This window comes from Candidozyma duobushaemuli (assembly GCF_002926085.2).
Source record: "Candidozyma duobushaemuli strain B09383 chromosome Unknown B_B09383, whole genome shotgun sequence".
NCBI classification, from domain to species: Eukaryota; Fungi; Ascomycota; class Pichiomycetes; order Serinales; family Metschnikowiaceae; genus Candidozyma; species Candidozyma duobushaemuli.
Genome location: NW_020289895.1, coordinates 769,920 through 790,525, shown reverse-complemented (window position 1 = coordinate 790,525; position 20,606 = coordinate 769,920). Strand labels below are relative to the sequence as shown.

Below are 20,606 nucleotides of genomic sequence, written 5' to 3'. Positions count from 1 at the left end.
AAAAACAAACACAATGCGCCATTGACTCGCAGCCAGAGACCCAGCCCCTCAACCACGCCATATACGGCGACCAAGTTTTGTAGTACATTCTTTTTTTTTTTTATAAGACCCAGCGGATTCTTCACTTTCCCCCGTTTCTTCGGCATTTTTCCCTTCCTTTCGTTCCAGTTCACTTCCCAACCGCGATCTGGCGTGTCCCGTCTTGATCTCATTTTTCACCTTACCTTCACCACCATGCTTCTCTGGACACTTCTCCCCACAGCGCTAGCTCTCGCTCCAGTGGCCGATTTCCGTGTTCCAGGCATGGACAAGGCGGTCTCCCTGACAGGCAGGCACGCCCAGCCTCTTGTGGAGATCCACAAGGTCCAGGAGATCCAGCAGTCGCTGAAGGCTTCCATTCAGTTTAGCGATACGGTGCTTCCGTTGAAGACCGACAAGGCCAGGTCCATTTACTATCTAGATCTGCAAATCGGCGGCGAAAAGGGGAAGAGCAAGTTTCCGCTTCTTTTGGACACTGGCAGCGGCATTTCGTGGATCATGAACGAATCGTGTACCAGCAGCGCCTGTTCCAACGGTGTCAAATACTCCGATCCCGTCAAAACCTCAAAGTCATTTTCCCTTTCATACTCGGGCAGCCACGTCAACGGCGAGATGGTCAATGCGGCTGAAAACGACCTCGAGTTCGTTCTAGGTGACCTGCTCAAACTCACCAACTACTCCTTCGGATTGGCACTGACGGCGCCTGATTTTTTTGAAAATTTCAGTCTAAGCGGCATTCTCGGCGTCCAGGCCCGCTACGACGATCTGGAGAAATCCAACATGCTTCACCAGCTCTACTACTCTGGCGACATTGACGCCATGCAATTCGCCATTGTGCTTGATGGAGCAATGTCCAACGCAACGCTAGGCGGCTTGTTTATCGCAGGCAAGGACGCCACAAAATACTCTACGGAATTGGCAACTTCCGATATCAAATACTGTGACGTGCTCACCAACGACCAGCTGTTCTGGATGTTGAACATCACCAAAGTGCATTCCAACAAGAAAAGCGTCATCAACGGCTGCAGAAGTGCCATCATCGACACGGGCACTACGGGCATGGCTCTCCCCATGAAAGACGCCACCGCTTTCCATGAGGCCATCTTCGGCTCAGACTACATTGGTGATTCAGAGGGAAACTTTGCATTCAGGTGCAATGCCACAGGCAATGTATCTTTCGTCATTGACAACCACAGCTTCAGCCTCCCTGTGGGCAACATCAAGGCTCTGGCATACGAGCTGACGGTTCTCCAAGGGTACTGTGCATCGAAAGTGCAAGGCATGGACTTGGACAACTGGATTCTCGGCGCCAGTTTCCTCAGTGAGTTCTATACGATTTTTGATCTCGAGCACAGCCGTGTGGGCCTCGCCCCAAGGGTAGAAGGCTACCTGGTGGAAGCAGCTTCGAAGTCAAGTCTGAGTCTGAGTCTGAGTCTGAGTCTGACCAAAAGCCTGAGTCTGACCAAGAGCCTGTCGGCTACTCTGAGTAGCACAACTTCCAAGGCATCCCTGGTGGCAGTGGCCTCTTCGAGCTCTGGAGCTCGCAACAACACATCTCAACCCGAGCAGCATAATCTGGCCTCCAGCCTCCCGCACATCAGCTGTCTCGTGGTTCTAGCATTCATCCTGTTACTTTCATAGACTATGTAATAACAACAAGCCAACTAAGAACAGCATACATCAAGGCCACCGGGTAGATTGCCAAAAAGACTCTTCCAGGAAGCACTCCCAGGCACCGTAGGCTCATCTGGGCAGCATACACGCTCCAGGCGTTAAGAATGAACATAATGATCAAACGGATCAAGCGCCACTTGATAAGGAGACCATTGACGAGTGCTCCAACTACCAATGGGAACATGCTGTACCCTGTAGCTGAGATTGCCGACAAAAAGGAGATCGTGCCGCCCAAAAGCTGGATGTTCAAGCCCACAACCAAGTAGAAGAGCCACGTAAAAGAAAATGTTCCCGAGAAAACAACGTTGGTCTGCAGTTTTGGCGCCAAAAGGCCCATGGTGACTGAGTAGGCCAATGAAAATGTCAAGGGTCCCACAAGTCCCAGTCTAGAACGGCCACGTCGTCCAGGCCCTGAGAGTCTTCATCGTCCTCTGGAACCAGCGTAGCATGTGAAAGCAGTGAAGGAAGTCTAACGCCGTTGTTCAGGGCAAAATTAAGCAAGTTCTGCTGGTTCTTGTATGCCAATTGTTTAAGCTGAGCAGGCCAGACAACAACAGCCAAACGGCGGCCGATCTGGAGCAAGTCACGTTTCAAAGTGTGCCACACGGGTTCGTCCAAAGTGTCGCCACCGGAGTACTGACGTTCACGGATTGTGTTGTTTTGTTGGAACTGGGGTGATTTTATAAACGGACTGAAGGCCGAGGAAAGGTCAACTTTTGGTGCCCAGGAGAACCCGGAGCTGGCAGGTTGTGAAGGAGCAGGCTGGGGTGCAGCTTCATCTGGAATAATAAAGTCCAGCGGGTCTGGGCCGCTTTGGTAATTGGACATGTTGTGGTGAATAAAGAAAGGTGTAGTAGTGAGGTTGGAGAATGCAGGTTCGGGTCAGCCTGGAAGGCGGTGGTGTTGCACAAGGTGAATTGCAAAACATGAAGAGGGTTCATTGGGAAGGTTGGCGAGTTTCTTAAAGAAGTATTTGTTTAGATTTGATCCAGAGCGTTTAGGTTTGTGGTGATTATCGGTGGTTCTGCTGTGGTGCACTGTAGGAAGGTGTATCACAAGAACATGGTACATGGCAGATAGAATATAATCATCGAAACCCTGGAATGTCGTCTTGAGGTCATTGATTGAGTTATGTCCGAGTATTTGTTATTCTACAACCACTAAAGTATGACACCTCAAACATAACAGTGCCTGATCGTAGAGCCCATCGTACCATAGTCAAACCAATACTAAATGGATCGTCCACTAAACAATAATGGCAACCTCAATGGCATCATACATTTGCCAATTGAGGCTTCTGGAACCTCCGCTTCGATCAGCTACGGTAATTCACCATCCTCTTCACTACAATGCCTAACTGTTGATGCAGATGCTTTCTATACAATGACACACGAATGCAGCTCCTACTTCAACTCGTCCTTGAGCTCCTCGATGTTGTCCTCGGGCGTCAACTTCTTGATCACCCTGGCAGGGTTGCCCACCACCACAGTGTTGGCAGGAACATCCTTCGTTACCACACTACCAGCTCCAATGACAGAACCATCACCAATGGTCACGCCAGGCAAGACCACAATGTTGCTTCCAAACCACACGTTGCTTCCAACTGTAATGGGGAACGCATACTCGTCGCCCTTTTTTCTCAATGTGGGGTCAGTGGGATGGGTAGCCGTGGTGAAAGTCACGTTAGGGCCTGTCATCACGTTATCGCCAAAAGTAATGAGGGTGCAATCCAAGAGGGTAATGTTGAAGTTGAAGTAGTTCTTCTTGCCGAACTTGGTATTGCAGCCGTAGTCCACGTAGAAAGGTGCCTCTAGGACAAGATCAGGCTCGACCTTTCCAAAGAGCTTTCCCAAGTATTCATAACGAGCAGCGTAGTATTTTTCGAGATCGTAGTCGTAATCTTTCATGCGGATGTTGGCGTAATCAAGTGCCATTTCCGTGCTGAGGTTTCTAGCCATCCAGAGCTCTTTGTTCATGCAATCGTAGGTAACACCCAGAATCATCCTTTCGTACTGCTCGCCTCTGGGCAAGTTCAGGAGGTTGGCATAGGCCCACTCGACGAGCTCTTTGTTAACTTCGGTATTATTCTGCGGCATTTCAAGGAATGGGGGAAAAAAAGAAGTAGTATTCGTTGGCGAAAAGGACAAGAATAATCGTGATATTCATGGCTCGTAAAAACGCACCACCTGCAGCTTCGGCCGGAAAGACTCAAGAATGCCCCGCAATTATTCCAGGCTCCGATTGAGAACTAAAGCGGCACTTGAAGTGTGGGAAGTTCTGTAAACTCAGTAAATAAAGAAAATCACGGGTTCTTACACATCTTGCGGTGTCTAATATCATTGGGCAAACGAAGGTCGTACGTTGAACTTAGTAATGGTATGAGCACTGCGGAGTTTTGCATTTGAGTAGTCTTGACTTGTGTTTACTCGAATTCTGCACTAAACCCAATTCCTTGCGCAAAGAACAAAGTCTATTTTGTGAAGTGAAAATTTATTGAGAGACGAAAATGGACTGCTATTCTTCATTCTTTCTTCATCAACCTTTACTGAAGCATCTCTCTCAAGAACATCGTTCTATACTTCGTTCTAGCAAGAAAATCTACAGTTCCAATTCAATCTTTCACTTCATTGGTCTAGGTCGTAACTTTAATCATTCTAGTTAAAAACATTCCATGGAACATTGTTGGTTCTGTGGACACCGTACTTGCCGCTCAAGTTGGTCAACTTCTCAAAGTCTTCCTTGGAGAACTCAACGGTCTTGTGGTTGTCGATGATTCTTTGATCGTGCACAGACTTTGGCAAAACCACAGTCTTTCTCTGCACACCCCAGGAGACAAGAATCTGAGCAGAGGTGGCACCGTACTTCCTAGCAAGCTCGTTCACAACTGGGTTGTTGAGCACAGGAGAGCCATCGGAACCCAATGGCGAGTAGGCCTCGACCAAAATGTTCTCAGAAGCCAAGTAGTCGGTCAATTCAGGCTGGACCAACAATGGGTGAGCCTCGATCTGGTTAACGACTGGCTTGACGGTGACATCCTTGTCAGCCAACAACTTCTGGACTCTCTCCTTGGTGAAGTTGGAAATACCAATGGATCTGACCTTGCCGGTCTTGACCAATGGCTGCAAGGCCTTGTAGGTCTGGATAAAGTCGTAGTCCTCGGCCTTGGCAGCTCTCTCCTCTTCAATGCTGACAGGCCAGTGGATCAAGTACAAGTCAACGTAGTCAGTGCCCAACCTCTCCAAGGACTTGTCCAAGGCAGCCTCTGGGTTGACATGTTCGGTATTCCACAACTTGGTGGTGAGGTAGATGTTCTCTCTCTTAACACCAGACTCCTTGATACCTTGGCCAACGCCTTCTTCGTTACCGTAGATGGAGGCAGTGTCAATGTGCTTGTAGCCGTTCTGCAAAGCAATCTTGACGGCATTGATAGCGTCCTTGTTCTCGGTTCTCCAAGTACCCAAGGCAATAGCTGGGATCTTGGTGCCGTCGTTCAATGGGAAGGAAGTTTTGTCGAGAGATGGGGCCATAATTTTTGGTTAGTCCGAAAACTTTCTCGAATCCGGGATCAATTTATACCGCTTTGTAAAACAGGTTATGAGCGGAGCTCCGTGGTGGTCCAGTTGCTGTTGCTGTGGTGACTTGCGGTGGTTGCAAATTGCGCTAGATTTAGGTGCGGCGCAACCACAGTATGGATTTTTAGACTAGCGTTTGTGGCTCAGAAGAGGCTTCTTGATCAAGTCTGGTCTCTCATCGAGGATGCCTCGAGAAGAATAATCCACGATTTTTTGTGATATGGATTGACCTCGGGATGTCACAGTTTGCACAAAACGCTCAACAATGGATCTCCTTGTTCTGGAGGCAAATGTCACCGCTTTAGTGAGGCAACCTTCTTTTTGTGCAGCATCAACCATCGCGTCACCTACATGGTGTGTAGTTGCAGCATTTGCTATATGACGGTTAGTTTCTCTTGCGTAGTCCGAAAAAACCTGTCCGACGACTCGACTTCTTGCTGCTGCCGGAAGTTTGGCTGCTGGACGATCGGGTGGTGGAAATGCTTCTCACATCGCTGTCATTGGAATCAGCCTGTTTGGGCGGCTCAGGATGTCTGAATTTGTGTCCAATACGCAGCATGAAGCCACCCTTCTTTTCCTTGGAGGTCGAGGCAATCGATGGCTTGGAGTACTGAGATGCAGCATCGTCGTCACGGGTTCTGGACGAGTAGAAATTCTGCGGCTCGGTGCTGTTCCTCTCAAGCGGTGTAGCCGCATGCTTCAGCGTCACCTGCGATAACAGCTCTCGCTCCTTTTTCTCGACCTTCTCCCTCTCGACACGCTTGGCTTCCTTGGCGGCACGTTTTTCTTCTTTGACAGCTCTCTGTTTCTCTTCCTTAGCGGCTTTTTGCTTAGTCTTCTCTTCTTGCCTGATGATCTGCGCAATACGCTTGTCCAAGTCCTTGTTGTCCTCAAGCAGACTCTTTGAGTTTGTCCTTCCACCCGTTGTACTGGACTTGAGCGGCGTAAACTTGAACGCAGAAGTCGTCGTATTGAGAGAGGTGGATGACCTCATGGTTTGTGGCTGGGCGTTGGAAGGACCCAGTTCACTTAACTCGGCTGTAGGCGTACGCTTAAATGGTGTTACATTACCGGAACCCGAAGCAGGTCTCAATGTGGCAACGGAGGGTCTTCCAGAACCTGGCTGAGATACAGTCAATTGCAGCTGGGTGTCATCCTCGGAGGTCTGTGCTTGGCGTGCTAAACGTGCAAGCTTCTCGTAGTCCTGCTCTGTCTGCTTCAATGCCTTTGACATATGTTTCACATTGAGAGCACGCAACATGAGCTTGACATCGGTGCACACAGAGGCTATACCGTGAATAAGGTCAATCACGTAGTCACTCGGTGGTGGTGAATCAGGCGAAACAAGCACCTCCAAGGTTGTCAGAAGCGATTTTTCCTTCTCTTCGTCGTCGCCCTCGGTTGTCAAATACGTAACCGAGTCGTAGGCCAGACGATCAAAGACAGACTTAGACCTAGGGTTTACGCCAAAGTTCCTGTCATCGCTGAAATCAAGGAAGTGGATATCACTCTGATAGATATCTTCGTCCTCATCTCCTTCAGACTTGGAGTCTTCGACTGGTGTCAGCTCTGAAGGCTCAAGTTGGCCTGACTTTGGCGACTTTGGCTCTTCAGATCCCAAACGTCTACTTCTCGATTGGAAGTAATCCCCATCGTTGAAATTAGTCTTCTCCTCTGGAATGCTTGCTTGTGTCGATGTGTTCCGCTTTTTGCTACCTTGACTCGAGACACTAGCTTTGTGAAGACTGGAAGACTTTCTCAACAATGCAATATCCAAATATCCGTCATCAACAGTGTCCATGAAACCCTCGTACTCATCAATTGGAAGTTTGAGGTTCAGGTCAACATGTCTTCCGAGATCTTGGAAGCATTCAAAGTACTTCTTCTTGAGACGTTTTCCTTCTTTGATAATGTGAGCTTCTTTTCTTCCAATGATGCCGTACAACACTTCACTGATTAAATCGTAAAGCAAAGGCACTTTGAAATATCTGGCGATAAGCATACAATCAAGAAGGCAAGGTCTCAATGTCCACTTGTTGCCAACCTGCCCAGTATACATATACTCAGCAAAAGCCTTAAGCGAGCTCGTACAAAATGGAATGTAGAGCTTTCTTGGGATCAAAGAGGGCTCCATCTTGAATGACTCGGCATCATTGTTGTCAAAGTCCAACAAGGCATGGTGATGATGTCCCTCGGTATCTTCGTCTTCAAACGTCTCTTCATGCACACTTCTGGCAGTTGCTGGTGTTTCAGCTGTGAGAGTTGCCAGAGAATTCTTTTTCATCAGCGAGTCTGAATTCGACGATGCTCTCGTGGAAGAGGACGCACGTCTTTCCGATGCAAAGTCAATAGTGTCGCTTGGCATTCTCAAGGTATCATCTTGAACCTTATTGAGAGAAGTTGTCTTGCTCATGGTTGGAACAGAAATTTCTGTATTTTGCTGATCCAGGGAGGCAGACACCGAACCTCGAGGGGACGCAAATGGAGAAGCTCTTGGCGACTTACCACCATGGGATGGTATATTTCTCAAGACTGTTAAAGTATGAAGAAGCGAGGCACGAGGGGAAGTCGCATCAGTTGAATTCTTTCTCGATCCAGGCTTAAATGTTGTGGGTGTAGCAGGAACAGCAGGCAATGGTTCATTGGGCATTGGCAATTGGGGAGGAATATCTTGCAACTGCGAGGCAAGGAGTGAGTTTGTCGATGAATAGGAAGAGACAGACGCCTTGCGCTCTGCAACCTTTTTGTGTGGATCAATTGACCCTGTATCCTTTGACCCTAAAGAAGTTGTCGAGGAAGCTTCCTGGAACGGAAGTCTGAACTGTGGGGGTTCCTTTTGTGATGGCTTCACCGATGGAATAGATACATGAAACGTTTTTTCTGGTCTGTCAGCAAGTGGTTCATTACTTGAGATATCATCACTAGATGCACCGTGTCTAGTACTCCTGGATTCCAGACTTCCGCCACTGCTTCTGGAAGCTCTTAGTTTTTGTGAGGTTTCGCTTTGCAATTGGTCGAACTCAAATTTGTCAACAGCACCAACGTATGCTTTGGCAAGAAGATCGATAAAGTACTTGCCCCATCTTTCTCTCAAGACAGTCATGGAGATTGGGATTCTATCGCCGCTAATGGAAATCAACTCCAAATCAGACATCATGTCACCATACCTATCAAAGGCACTTCTGCCTAGCGTGATCGCAGCAGGTGGGAAAACGGATCTGATTTTAGTGTAATTCACCTTGGGTGCAGCATAGTGGACGTACTCGTTGAAACTTCTGTTATTAACAGGTGCCTTGCTGTCACTCTTGGACGACATCGTCGAGAACTTTCTGGCTGGATTGAAGTCGGGAATATCATCATCTTCAAGCTCGCTTAGTGATGACGTATCTTCGGCTGAAGAGCTCGCAGAGGCAAAATCTTCGGCTGAGCTTGTTTCCATGGTGAGATACTTCTTACCATCTGGACCATGGAAATGACTACCCGCCATCTCGAAAGATGCAAGTATGTTGGTGACAGGCAAGCTGACCGTGATCATGGATGAAAAGTAGCGAACGCTACTGGTCGTCCTGGATGTCACGTAATTACCTAGAAGCACAACCTTGTGATGAGAAGTCCATGCAAAGCCACCCCAAAACCTGTGGGAGCCGTAGTCGTGGTGACAGAATATGTTGAGACGAGACCACTTGCCTGTGGGCTTGTTGTAGATGAAGATCGAGATATCAAGATCATTAGGCAAGAAACCAACAATGACAAGATTTTGGCCAAAAAGACCTCCTGTGGGGAAGCTGAGATTATGAGGGACGGTTCGGCGTAGTATGTTAGCTTTTTGCTCACTGAAGGAGGATTCGTTGTTCCGTTGATTGTGAAGTGGCATCACCTTACCCCGACAGATACGCTTGCCGATCCTAAAGGAAAGTAAAGGGTTGACGTCTGGATTGTCCAGCAAATCTGTCGTTGGGGAGTATAGGATGATGGATTCTTCCTCCGCGGTTGATATGTCTTGGACGATGGGGCCGTGATTTTCAGATTCTCTTCGCTCGCTATGGCCGTGTGTATGACGATGAAGGTGATGATGGTGGTGTTCAACCTCCTCAGAGAAATTGACAATGACACTGTTTAGGTAATTCACATTGACGTTCTTGTCTTTGCTAACAGAGTCGAACTGCAGTAGCCCACTATCCTTATCTTTTTGTTTGTCTCCAGACGATGCACTGAAAAAGAGTGGATTGCCAGCATCCACATACTTCTTCTCCACAAGGTCGTAAGCGAAATTGTCATACAAAGGCCGTGAGTCTGCGCCCTGTCCACCGGCGATAATCAAACCGCAGTGATCCTTTTTTCTCGCAAAATGAAGCGTATTTATTAGCGTCATCTTGTGACAGTAACGAGGCAGAGGTACGCCTACCGAGACTTCAAGCCCATCATGGAGCCTAGACCAGGACTTGGAACGCAAGTCGAACTGCCAGAGATCGTTACAAGGCACCAAGCGACTGGCCATTTCGTCGGTCAGCTCGTCACCATCATCGGGAAATACTAGACCCCCAAAAATATAAATGCAGTTGTTCCCCTTGGCCATTTCGTGAAATAGACGAGGTTTCGGTCTAAGCGACTGTTCGGGAAGCAGCACGCGCAGCCATGTCTTCGAAAGCAAATCCAAGTAGAAAAGCTCTCCTGAAAGGTACTTGCGGATCTTTTTCAGCTTGTTGGGTCCAAGTTTCAGTAGGAAGGTGTTCAGGATATGCTTTGCATCAATCTTGTCGGCCAAATCTAGCCCCACCGTGAGACCTCCAAAAGTAAAGACCAAAGAATTGTGAAGAATCAGAGCGGAACCTGTCCGCACGTTCAAGTTGAGTCTGTCATCTTTCTCTGTCGGTGGTAGCTGCAACGAGTGGCAGGCACTGGAAGTGGGTAGAAAGGTCGTCATTCCATGAACAGGTTGGTCAGAAAATGGCAATTAGCGTTCAGGATTGGCGGATTGGTGTGCTATGCTAGCAAATGATGGAGTGGTATGTTTTTAAACAAATGGTAGCCCAGGAGCTAGTTCACCGAAATGTCTGAGATGTACTTCTTTTTTTACTTCGGCTATCAGTGCGCACAGAAGATCTGCCGGGGTCAAGGTCTGAGTGATGGATATGTGAAGGGAAAGAGGAAAAGAAGAGGATTCGATTATATTTTCCTTCAGTTAATGCTGAAGAATCAGATGAATCTGTTCAGTGTCCCGAAAACGTGCTCTGTGGGGAACATACAAGGGGCATTTCGCAGCCAGTAGAGGGCTGGCTATTTTGCATAGAATAGCGCCAATCAACCGTCTCATGATTAGCCTCAGGGGCCCAGAAAGCAAGGGTTGGATTTTTGGCGGTTTTGTGACTCTGGCGAAGAATTTCGGAACTATTGTCTTATTGTGGGTGTTTGAGGGTGAAGCTCGGCGTTAAGTCCGAGAACCCGGTAGTCTCCGGGTGCGTTTGGGGTATTGTCTGGGGTGGTACATTTACGGATGGCTCCCGAAACGGCTTTTTAGCGGTAATGAAGGAAGCCAATTGAATCGAGATCCTGCAATTGCGGCATTGAATTTATGAATGATGCATTACCGTAATGTCTCTGCGTTATTTCATATCATTGATGAGGTGTATTCCGGATGGCTGCCGACTGGTGATCGAAATTGGCGAGTTGGAATAATGACAATGGGTGAAGGTAGTATGATATCGACATTTTTCAATTCCGAACGCTGGCATCCTTGGTAAAGAAAGCATGGGGGTTAACAGTGTGTCGAGACATTCTAGGCCACAGAGACTGACCTCAGTGTCAATTAGTAGTAGATCTACCTTCACTTGACGTCTCCGTCCAAGTTAAAGTTAAATTCTTTTGATATGTGTCATTTGTGATCCAGACCGAGTTGTGCTCCTTACGCTGAGTCAAAGGAAATGTCGAAGCCACAACGTACAAACGTCCCTGGAAACAGCTTAGAATGGGTGATTACGAGTTCCATGACCCTGTCGAACAATCAGTATCCATCTCTGGATGTCAAAGCGTACGATGACAACAGATATAATGGAAAGTGGCACTCAAACACCCAGATTCCTTAAATACCGATATCTCTGTCAATATGGTCACTCCGGGTCTCAAATTCAGTCAGCAAACTTCTCCGGAAAAACTAAATATAAGAAGCTCATCAAATTATGAAAGTTTCGCGATTTTGCTATCACCAACCAAATGCGCGACATACAACACCTCCGTTCTCACATTACCACAAATGGTCCCTTGGCCCAGTTGGTTAAGGCGTGGTGCTAATAACGCCAAGATCAGCAGTTCGATCCTGCTAGGGACCATTTCTTCAAGGGCGTGTGGCGTAGTTGGTAGCGCGTTCGCTTAGCATGCGAAAGGTCTCCGGTTCGAATCCGGACTCGTCCACTTTTTTCGATGAACGCTTTCTCATTGTTATTGTCCAGCTCAATCGACATTCTTCTCAGGTGCTGGATGGAACACGAGCGTGGCTTTGACAGCTACAGCGACCGGTTTAATGCGGGCCTCTTGCATGATCCTCGACCTGGACCAGCATAGGATTGCATTTGCATTTTTTGAAATGACCGTTTTTTGTAACTACTTGAATTCATGTGATTTGAGCTGTATTGTGTCGCTGAATCAGCGTTTGAATTCATCGTTTCCGCCTCATTACGTAATACATTCCAGAAGGCTTCCCTCGGTAAACACAATGGATGCGCCTCAGCCTGGAGTTTATCTGTCGAGTACCGGAAGTCTATTTTTGAGAAACGCTACTTGAGTTGGTAAAAGGGCAAAAAAGGTTCGAAGAAAACGTAAAAATAAACAACCCATGTAAGTGACTTATTACGCCAAAGTGGGCCTTAGCCACGAGTGCGTCGCACCGATAGCAGATAACCTGTTGAGCATGTACGGCTCGACCGCCTTGGCGTCAATTTTTTCCATTATTTTTTGAAATTTCCAACCCTCCTCCTTTAACTCTCATATTCCAAAACTCAAATTTCAAAAATTGGATGTCCCTGGTTGGAGGGCCACGGAACAGTGCAGCAGAAAATGTTCCATCCTGCACAGTGGGTGCTGTGGAAGAGACGGCGCATTGCGGTTTCCATAATGGGCGGAAGAAAACATAGAAAGAGAAGTGACTGGGTTGCATACCAGCAATCACCGACCCGCACCATAGCGTCATTGCCCGACTTTGCCCTCGGAAATGGTGAGCTTTTGTTAGCGCGGGTCACGTGCACGCCACTTCCGGCCGGTGGGACATACCCCCAATTTTCTTCACCACTTGCTGCCCCAAACCACCATCAATTCTTCCTCCTCAAACACAATTGCCATGTCAGAAGTGGAACTGAAGCAGAGCGAGGAATACGTCATCGGCGGTAAACCGCAGCCCTCCATGTTGAAGAAATTAACTTCCGCTTCCTCCTGGTCATCCCCCTTCAGGAGCTCAGCCAGTAAGAAAAACGTCTACCAGGAATTCAAGGACCTGAACTCCGTTTCCCAGGTCAAGGTGCCCAAGAAGTTCGCCCTGCACCCGACCTTGGATGCCCAGAAGAGAGAGAAGGAGCTTGCCGAGAAGAAGGAGAAGGAGAGATTGAAGAAGGAGAAGAAGGCCAAGGAGGCCGAAGAGAAGAAAGAGAAGGAGGAACTGGCATCCAAGGAGGCCGAAGATGAGGCCGATGGCGCTGTTGACCTCGAGGACGCCGAGAAGGAGGAATTAGCCAATGACCTTAGTGAAGAGATCCATGCTGCCGCAGAGGAAGACACCGCTGTGGTTGATGAGTCCAAGATTGAGCCATTGGTTCCAGAGACTTTCAAGAAGGCCACCGAGGCTGAGCCAGAAACCGAGGAGAAGGCTGCCGAGGAGGAAACCGAAAAGACCGAAAAGGAGACCGTCGGTGCCGCTCCTGAGGCTGCTGTGGCAGATGCCAAAATCGAGCCTCTTGCTCCCGAAAGCTCCAACAAGGAGGCCACTAGCAAGGACGTTGCTGCTAAGCACAGCGAGGAAGCCAAGGAAAGCGAGGAAGCTGCCGACAATGAGCACTCTGCTGTCAAGGAGCTCATGGCCGAGGACCTCGCTGAAGGTACCACTGAAGGTGACGACGACATTGTCGAGAAGGTCAAGGAGAACCCAGTTGAGGTTGACGTTCCCAACGGAGCCAAGTACGAGTCTGTCGAGTTGCCCAACCAGGAGGTTTTGGACAGGTTGAAGGACAAGCCTGTGTTGTTGAACAAGTACCAGCAGTTGAACGCTGATGCCATTGGCTCTGTGGCCAAGAGCTTGGACGACCCTAACAAGGTTGTCGAATTGGGCAGTGGTTTGCGTTTGACACAGGCCCAATTGTTGGAAATTGCCTCTAAGCGTGTTGCTCCCGTCATTGCCACCATCAACGAGGAGGTGAACAAGTCCAAGAAGGAGGACGACATCACTAAACAGAAGGAGTACGACAGCAAGGTTTCCAAGCACCAGGGCAAGCTCGACAAGGACTTCAGCAAGCATCAGGAGAAGGTGGCCAAAACGAGAGCCACTTTCGACTCGCAGATTGAGCAGAAGCTCCAAGGTTTGGAGAACCAGATCCAGGCTGCTCACACTGAAGCCGAGCGTTTCGAAAAGCAGACCCACGAGGAAATCGAAACCGCAAAGACCGACTTCCAGGAGCGTGAGGAGAAGGCTGTTGAGCAGCACGAGACCGACAAGGAGACTTTGATCAAGAACCATGAGGAATTGACCGAGACCAAGAAGCAGGAGTTGGAGGAGTCCAAGACGAACCAGGAGACTACAGCCACCGAGATTGAGGAATTGAAGGAGAAGAAGGCCGAGTTGGAGGAGAAGAACCCCGAATTGGCCAAGAAGCTCGAGGAGTTGACCGAGAAGTTGAACGAGCGTTCCAGCGCTTTGGACGACTTGAAGGAAAAGCACACTGGTCAGCTTGCCATTATTTCCCAGCATGACGGCACCAGAGCTGACTTGAACAAGAAGATCGAGGACAGCAACAAGGAGCTCGACGACAAGAGAGCCAGACATGCCACCTTGGCTGGTGAGCTCGGCGTCTTGGGCGGTGTTCTTGCTGCCCACATCCTGAAGTTGAACGAGTTGAAGGACGACAAGAAGTCCAGAACCAAGAGACTCGGAGACGCCAAGCAGGAGACCGCCAAGTGGGAGCAGGAGAAGAGGGCCATGGCTGAAAAAACGCACAGAGAGCACGAGCAACAGCGTTTGGAGGCCAAGGAGGCTGCCGCGACCGAGAGATACAAGAAGGAGCTCGAGGAAGAGAGAATCCGCTTGGAGGAGGAGAAGAAGAAGGCTGACGAGGAGAAAAGAATTCAGCAGGAGAAGCAGGAAGAAGAGCAGCGTCTTCTCAACGAAGAGAGGGAGAAGCTCGAGGAAGAGAGAAAGAGAGCCCAGGAAGAGCAGAGCAACGCCAACGCTAGTGCCGCCGCGGCCGCAGCTGCTAGCGGTAGTGCTGCTGGTCAGGCCACTGCTGACGGTAGCAAGGCCGCTGGTTCCAAAGCTGCTGTCACTTCTGAGAATGCCACTCCCAAGCACGACTCGGGCGTGAACTCCGCCATTGTTCCTCAGAACAAGGAAGTCTCCACAAGCGGTCAGCCTCTTCCATCCAATGAGGAGGAGAAGCCCGAGAAGGAGAAGAAGAGTAAGGGTGGCCTTCTTGCTGGAGGTGCCTTGGGCGCTCTTGGCGGTGGTGCTGCTGGCGCTGCTGTTGGTTCTAGCTCCAAGTCTGACGACAAGACTTTTGGCAGCTCTGCTCCTAACCTCGGTGGCTCTAAGGAGGCATCCACCTCCAAGGATGCAGAGGATGCTTCTAGACCTAAGGTAAAGAAGCTGGGCTCGACCAAGAGAAGACTCAAGACGCTCTTTGGTGGTAACAAGGAAAACGAAGCCGGTGAGTCCAGCAAGGCCTTGACCGGTGGTGCCTCTGGCGGTGCAGTCACTGAAGAGGCTGCTTCCCAGCAGAACAGCAAGGGTCTCCTTAACCAGGACAGTGGAGCTGACGTTTCTTCTGGCTCGACCGAGTTGTACTCTGTGTACGAGGAGGTTTCTGACGAGGAGTTTGAGAGAAACAAGGGCAACCCAAGATACCTTGAGGTTGCGGAGGACGAGGCCTTGAAGTTGCTCCAAAAGAACAAGGAGCTCATACAGTAAGCACTATGACGCTTTGCTATTTTTCTACCGAATCAGCCATTGCCATGTCCGATGCATTGCCAAAAGTTACGATGGACTGATTTCATTTGTACTGATATAACATGTTTAATTATTATTCACGTCTTCGGATGTAGCACTACGCAATGTCTCGTATCTCGTTTATTCGTAAATCCTCCACTAACGCCTAACACCTCGTCGAGTCCTTATCTCGACGTATCGACAGAATACCTGCCCATGATAATCCCCTTCTCCATTTCCTCGAAAATCCTAGGCAACTCGCTCAAGCCAGCCACCTTGACAGGCAGTTGCACCAACCCTCTGGTGAAAAACTCAACTGCCTCTTGTGTGTCCTTCCTGTTTCCCACCAAGGACCCGACAATCTTCAAATTTCTGCCAACGGTGGGAAGCACAGGTAATTCGACGGTGGATTTTCCGGGGATACCCACCAAAACCACAGTTCCCGTAGGTCTCACGTAAAAGAACGACTGCTGAAGAGCTGCCAGTGACGCAGAAACATTTACCACGCCATGAGCGCCGCCTCCAGTGATGCCAACGACTGTTTTGGGCAAATCGGGTACCATGGTGAAATCCACCACTTCATGTGCACCCAACGACTTGGCCCATTGAGTCTTGTCCTTGCCGCCGTCAATGCCCAACACCATGAAACCCATGGCCTTAGCGTACTGAACAGCCAAACTGCCCAAACCACCGCCAGCACCCACGACAGCGATCCAATTGCCTGGTCTGGCCTCGGTTCTCTTGAGTGCCTTGTATGCTGTGAGTCCAGCACAGAGAATGGGAGCCACCTCCGCCAAATCCGTGCCTTGAGGGATCTTGGCAGCCTGGATAGCGTCAGCCACGGTGTACTGCTGGAAGGTGCCGTCCTGGTGGCATCCTGAAATGACCTGAGAAGGACACACTGGCTCGTGGCCAGAAACACAGAATTCACACAGCTGGCAGGAGGAATTGAGCCACTTGACACCAGCCAAGTCGCCAATCTTCCACCCCTTGACCGCCTCTCCCATAGCCACCACCTCTCCGGCGCCTTCGTGGCCTCCTATCAAGGGCAATTTCACATTGAGCGGCCACTCGCCCTTGTAGAGGTGCAAGTCCGAGTGGCACACACCCGAGTACTTGACGTTCACAAGCAACTCGTTGGGTTTGGGTTTTGGAACCGGCACGTCTCTGTAGAGCAACGGTCCACCGTGTGTTTCGTATACAACGGCTTTCTGGGACCAAGGAATGGAGGTCTTGAAGCGAACGAAGGAATGGCTGCAAACGGGCCCAGTGCGGGCCGAAAAGCGTATAGACGAGAGGAGCATCGGAGGCGGTGCAATTTTTTTAACTTCTCGTTTTCCCCGGGGACCCTGCTCTTCTTATAGTGTGGAGGGGCATGCGGGGGTGCTTTGGATGCGGAACTGCCCATTGAGGAGGGGTCTGTTTGGCGTGATCGGTGCAGTGATGTAAGGGAAGGTTTGATTAGGGCGCAAGATGAGGAATGAATTAGCGAGGCAGAGCTTAGGAATTTCCACATTTTACGGATATTTGGCCGTTTTGCAGGGCACGCTAGCGGAGGGATAAATTGGGCTTTTTGTAGTTTTTCTGATATAGTGGCACCACGAGTATATTTTGTATGTGTGTAGTTTCTGTGGACTACGGAGCTGCTGGATTCTGCGGCTGAAAATACCCCGGACTTATCATGCGCATCTCGACTATGGAGGGGAGGATTTAGCCACTGAAAAAGGCATTTTTCGGGTTTATCTGGAGATAAAGGTGGTTTTGTTTTCTGGGTGATTTGGCGCTTTGGTGATTTGTTGCTCTGGAAATTGTTGCTTTTGATGGATTGTGGTGAACTGTGGCCGCATGGCATACACCGGAAATGTGTGGAAGAGACTAAACTTCAATTATCCTCAATAACGCCCGGTTCAAGTCAATGGACGGCCTAAATCTCGACCTACCGATTTGCAATAAACCCCCATCAAACAAAGCGAAATAGGCAGGTCCCGTCGTGGCATATGCTCGCAACCAGATGCCATTCTTCGATCGTGCGTTGACAAAGTGCAACTTCTGACAACTACTTGTTTCTTCATGCCACAAACACAAAAAAGCAACAGGTCTCTGCCTCTATCGCTGGCAGGCCTTTGTGTTGGACTCACGGTCCTCTACTGCTACTTTGTGCTGCCTGAAACGGAACCAGGTCCTGTTCTTCTCGATGATCTCTTCATCAGACGGGGATGGACATTTGTGGTGAGCTTATATCAAAGCTCCCACATACTGCTGGCAGTGGTATTAGCAATGGAAAGCAAACGAAAGGGAGATCGTCTTTTTTTAAACCATGGCATAGATGCTTCCTTTTGTTTCGTACTTACATGTACGACGAGCTTTTTGGTACATGACTTCTTGTCAATTACGTATAAGTGGCGTATGGCTGTACTTCACGATGTTCTCGTGGCTCCAAAACTGAAGTGGGATGTGTTTGAAGTTGTGGCAATCATATCGTCTGCCCTAGGCTATGAGTACCTCATTATTCGGTTCGCTTTGTGGGCAACTGGAAGAGGCCAGTTCGACTCTCAGATGCAAAGCTTACCGGTTGATGGAATCGAGGAGGAAAAGCGTTCAAGTGAGTTGGAAGATTCTGTTAATCGTTCCATGGAAGCAGATGCCCTACCTTGAGGACCTTGGCTTCTCCATCCAATGATACTTACCGGTCCCGCTGTAGCAACAGCAACTCCTGAACTCCACAGAAGAACCAAAGTTGTGAAACACAAAGTTCGTCGATAATTGTATATATACGGGCTTGAAGTCTTGAGCTGCTGAGTAGCTCCTACGACCATGTAAAACAGTTGTAAACAAAAGCTCAGCGGCAATTGAGGCCAACAACATACGTACCCTGGAAATGCAAATATTTACTTGACTGGCCGCTGATGCCAAATTCCACGGTCACTTTTGTTGAAAAATTGCACCCTGTGGTCCACATTGCATGCATATGGGAACATCAACTCAATTGAGCCACAAGACTGATTGATTTCATTCTGCAACACAGAGGAGGAACTTGAACTAGAGTTTCAAAAGCCAAGGCAGCCTCCTTCAAGTGACGAAAATACTGTTGAAGACTAAAATCGGGTGGGTTTGTCATGGTGCTTGCTGATAATTCTCCACACACAGTGAGCGAAATTGGTCAGCTCAAACAGCTAGCTACGGCAATCCTTGCGACTTTGGTTCTTGGAAGATTAATAAATGAAGATGACAATTGGCATATACGTGTCTGGAATTTTACTTTTATCCTTCTACAAATTCAAAATCCCATACTCAATGTCGTACATGCCATCCAGTACCCTCCGGAGAAACCAAAACGGGTTGAAATGATCTCGTCTTCCATCCGAAGACTCATAGAGGTGTTATTGGTTGCTGCTTTTGTTCATCTTTATTTGAAGTCCAGGCTCGATTTGCAGAGGTCTGGAGAGCCAGTCAAGCCATTTGTCCACTCAGATTACATAGAGATTTTGGGTGCCGTTTCAGCAGTTACATGCTTTTACATTGCTTTGTTCACTATATTTATGTGGATTGGAAACTCTCACAGTCTCGTGCTGTGAAAAATTTGAGCGTTTGATAAACTATGTCACCTAATACGAGAGCAGCTCAAAGTCCCAGTAATACATTAGTTTCCCTGCATTTGTCTATACGTTTTAATCACAACCGTCCTATCCACAGCAATCAATGACCCTTACTTCGTAAAATGCTATCCTCCTAATCAAAGGTGGTCTTCTTACCCTGAGAAGGAACAATGGCTGCAGAGGCTCTCTGTGCACTTGCAAGAGCCACAGAGGACTTAAGTCTCTTTCCTGGAACTGGTGTATCGTTGAATGTTCTCTTTTTAGGTCTTGGTGTCTCTTCGGTCCTCTCTCTGAATGCTGGTCTTTCTTGTCTCTCCACAGGTGCTGCCTCCTTGATCTCACCCTCCTGAACCTGTTCACGGACTCTGTTTGGAGTTCTCTTCGATCTGTCTTCACCATATTCGAGTCTCAAGGGACGATTTATGAGTTTCTTGGCCAACTTGGATTTAAGAGCCGTGGTGGGGCCTTCCTCGTCTTTGAAGTCAATGAATGCAAAACCCTTGCACTTGCCGGAGTCTTCAAAGGTGGCCATTCTGATCTTCACGATGTCACCGCAGTGTCTGAAGTGCTCCTCCAAATCGCTTTCGGCGGTGTCAAACGAAAGGTTACCCACAAAGAGAATTCTCAGAGGTGGGTTCTTGGAAAGCGCCTTCTGGCCATCGCCCTCGGGACGGCCCTCGAATGATGTAGAGTTCTTGATAAGCAAGTTTCTGCCGTTGAGGTTGGCTTCACTAAGCAGCACCACGCTGTCCACATGCTTCTGGCTGGGAAGATCCACATATGCGAAACCCTTGATCTTGCCGTTTTTCTTCGGGAGGTTGACCCTCGAGATGTCCTCCTCGGAGATCTTCACCAAGTCGTCTCCGAAAGTCTGGGACTTGCCCACAATGAATCTGACAAGGTCATCTCTGGTGGTGTCGAAAGAGAGATTTCCAATCCACACACCAAAGGGCGATTTGCTAGACTTGGGTGTCTCCTCCTCGTCGGCTCTCTTGGGTGTAGGGTGCTTCTTGGCGAGCTTTTCCACATTCAACTTGCCCTTTTTCAACAATCTCTGCTGTTTCTTGGAAAGTGGCACACCAGCACTCAAATCGATTTCGAGCTCATCAGCAGCAGCTTCGTCGTCTTCAGCAGCCGGAGACTCATCTTTGACTTCCTCCTTCTTTGCTTCTTCAGCAGCCTCCTCCTTCTTCTCCTTCAACTGCTTCTTCTTCTCCTTCCGCTCTCTCTTTTCCTTCTTGGTCTCCTCAGCCATAGTGTATGCGATGGAGCTTTTTCGCGATGAGCATGGATGTACCCCAGGTCGATGGAGAGGTGGTGGTGTAATTGGTTCTTTTGGAAGTTGATTGGATGAAACGATTTTTGAAACTAATCTTTCGATCCCTCTGAAGAGCACAAAATTCAGTAGCGGTGTTTTTGTTCTGAAATGTGTCTACCATAGTTAGGCCGTGTATGCGGACCCGACAGAATCTTGAAGCTATACCATATACTAATTTAAAGACCTTTCCAATTTACTTCACTGCCATCTGTTTTCATATTCTACTTTGT

At 48.7% G+C, this 20,606-nt stretch overlaps 9 protein-coding genes and 2 non-coding genes across 11 annotated transcripts; 4 read left to right on the top strand and 7 right to left on the bottom strand. All coding sequences in view use genetic code 12, as the record gives it.

Annotated features, from left to right (window-relative positions):
- Positions 1–234: 234 nt before the first annotated feature.
- Positions 235–1,529, top strand: CXQ87_001836 (pepsin-like aspartic protease; the record flags this gene model as incomplete). Its single annotated transcript, XM_025480358.1, has 2 exons — positions 235–1,431; positions 1,455–1,529. The coding sequence occupies 2 exons, from the start codon at positions 235–237 to the stop codon at positions 1,527–1,529; spliced, it is 1,272 nt and encodes a 423-aa protein (XP_025334658.1).
- Positions 1,530–1,681: 152 nt separating this feature from the next.
- On the bottom strand, positions 1,682–2,050 carry CXQ87_001835 (uncharacterized protein; the record flags this gene model as incomplete). The annotated part of the gene is made up of 1 exon (XM_025480357.1): positions 1,682–2,050. The coding sequence occupies one exon, from the start codon at positions 2,048–2,050 to the stop codon at positions 1,682–1,684; it is 369 nt and encodes a 122-aa protein (XP_025334657.1).
- A 26-nt stretch (positions 2,051–2,076) lies between these two features.
- On the bottom strand, positions 2,077–2,541 carry CXQ87_001834 (uncharacterized protein; the record flags this gene model as incomplete). The annotated part of the gene is made up of 1 exon (XM_025480356.1): positions 2,077–2,541. The coding sequence occupies one exon, from the start codon at positions 2,539–2,541 to the stop codon at positions 2,077–2,079; it is 465 nt and encodes a 154-aa protein (XP_025334656.1).
- A 575-nt stretch (positions 2,542–3,116) lies between these two features.
- CXQ87_001833 (acetyltransferase) lies at positions 3,117–3,809 on the bottom strand (the record flags this gene model as incomplete). Its single annotated transcript, XM_025480355.1, has 1 exon — positions 3,117–3,809. The coding sequence occupies one exon, from the start codon at positions 3,807–3,809 to the stop codon at positions 3,117–3,119; it is 693 nt and encodes a 230-aa protein (XP_025334655.1).
- A 558-nt stretch (positions 3,810–4,367) lies between these two features.
- Positions 4,368–5,240, bottom strand: CXQ87_001832 (aldo/keto reductase; the record flags this gene model as incomplete). The annotated part of the gene is made up of 1 exon (XM_025480354.1): positions 4,368–5,240. One exon carries the CDS (start codon positions 5,238–5,240, stop codon positions 4,368–4,370), a length of 873 nt encoding a protein of 290 aa, XP_025334654.1.
- Positions 5,241–5,670: 430 nt separating this feature from the next.
- Positions 5,671–10,209, bottom strand: MDS3 (Mds3p; the record flags this gene model as incomplete). Its single annotated transcript, XM_025480353.1, has 1 exon — positions 5,671–10,209. One exon carries the CDS (start codon positions 10,207–10,209, stop codon positions 5,671–5,673), a length of 4,539 nt encoding a protein of 1,512 aa, XP_025334653.1.
- Positions 10,210–11,537: 1,328 nt separating this feature from the next.
- CXQ87_001830 lies at positions 11,538–11,611 on the top strand. Its single transcript has one exon. It is a non-coding gene; the product is annotated as a tRNA-Ile (tRNA).
- A 9-nt stretch (positions 11,612–11,620) lies between these two features.
- Positions 11,621–11,693, top strand: CXQ87_001829. The gene has a single exon. It is a non-coding gene; the product is annotated as a tRNA-Ala (tRNA).
- A 922-nt stretch (positions 11,694–12,615) lies between these two features.
- SLK19 (Slk19p) lies at positions 12,616–15,444 on the top strand (the record flags this gene model as incomplete). Its single annotated transcript, XM_025480352.1, has 1 exon — positions 12,616–15,444. The coding sequence occupies one exon, from the start codon at positions 12,616–12,618 to the stop codon at positions 15,442–15,444; it is 2,829 nt and encodes a 942-aa protein (XP_025334652.1).
- Positions 15,445–15,647: 203 nt separating this feature from the next.
- On the bottom strand, positions 15,648–16,766 carry CXQ87_001827 (zinc-dependent alcohol dehydrogenase; the record flags this gene model as incomplete). Its single annotated transcript, XM_025480351.1, has 1 exon — positions 15,648–16,766. The coding sequence occupies one exon, from the start codon at positions 16,764–16,766 to the stop codon at positions 15,648–15,650; it is 1,119 nt and encodes a 372-aa protein (XP_025334651.1).
- Positions 16,767–19,191: 2,425 nt separating this feature from the next.
- NOP13 (Nop13p) lies at positions 19,192–20,313 on the bottom strand (the record flags this gene model as incomplete). Its single annotated transcript, XM_025480350.1, has 1 exon — positions 19,192–20,313. One exon carries the CDS (start codon positions 20,311–20,313, stop codon positions 19,192–19,194), a length of 1,122 nt encoding a protein of 373 aa, XP_025334650.1.
- Between the last annotated feature and the right edge of the window lie 293 nt (positions 20,314–20,606).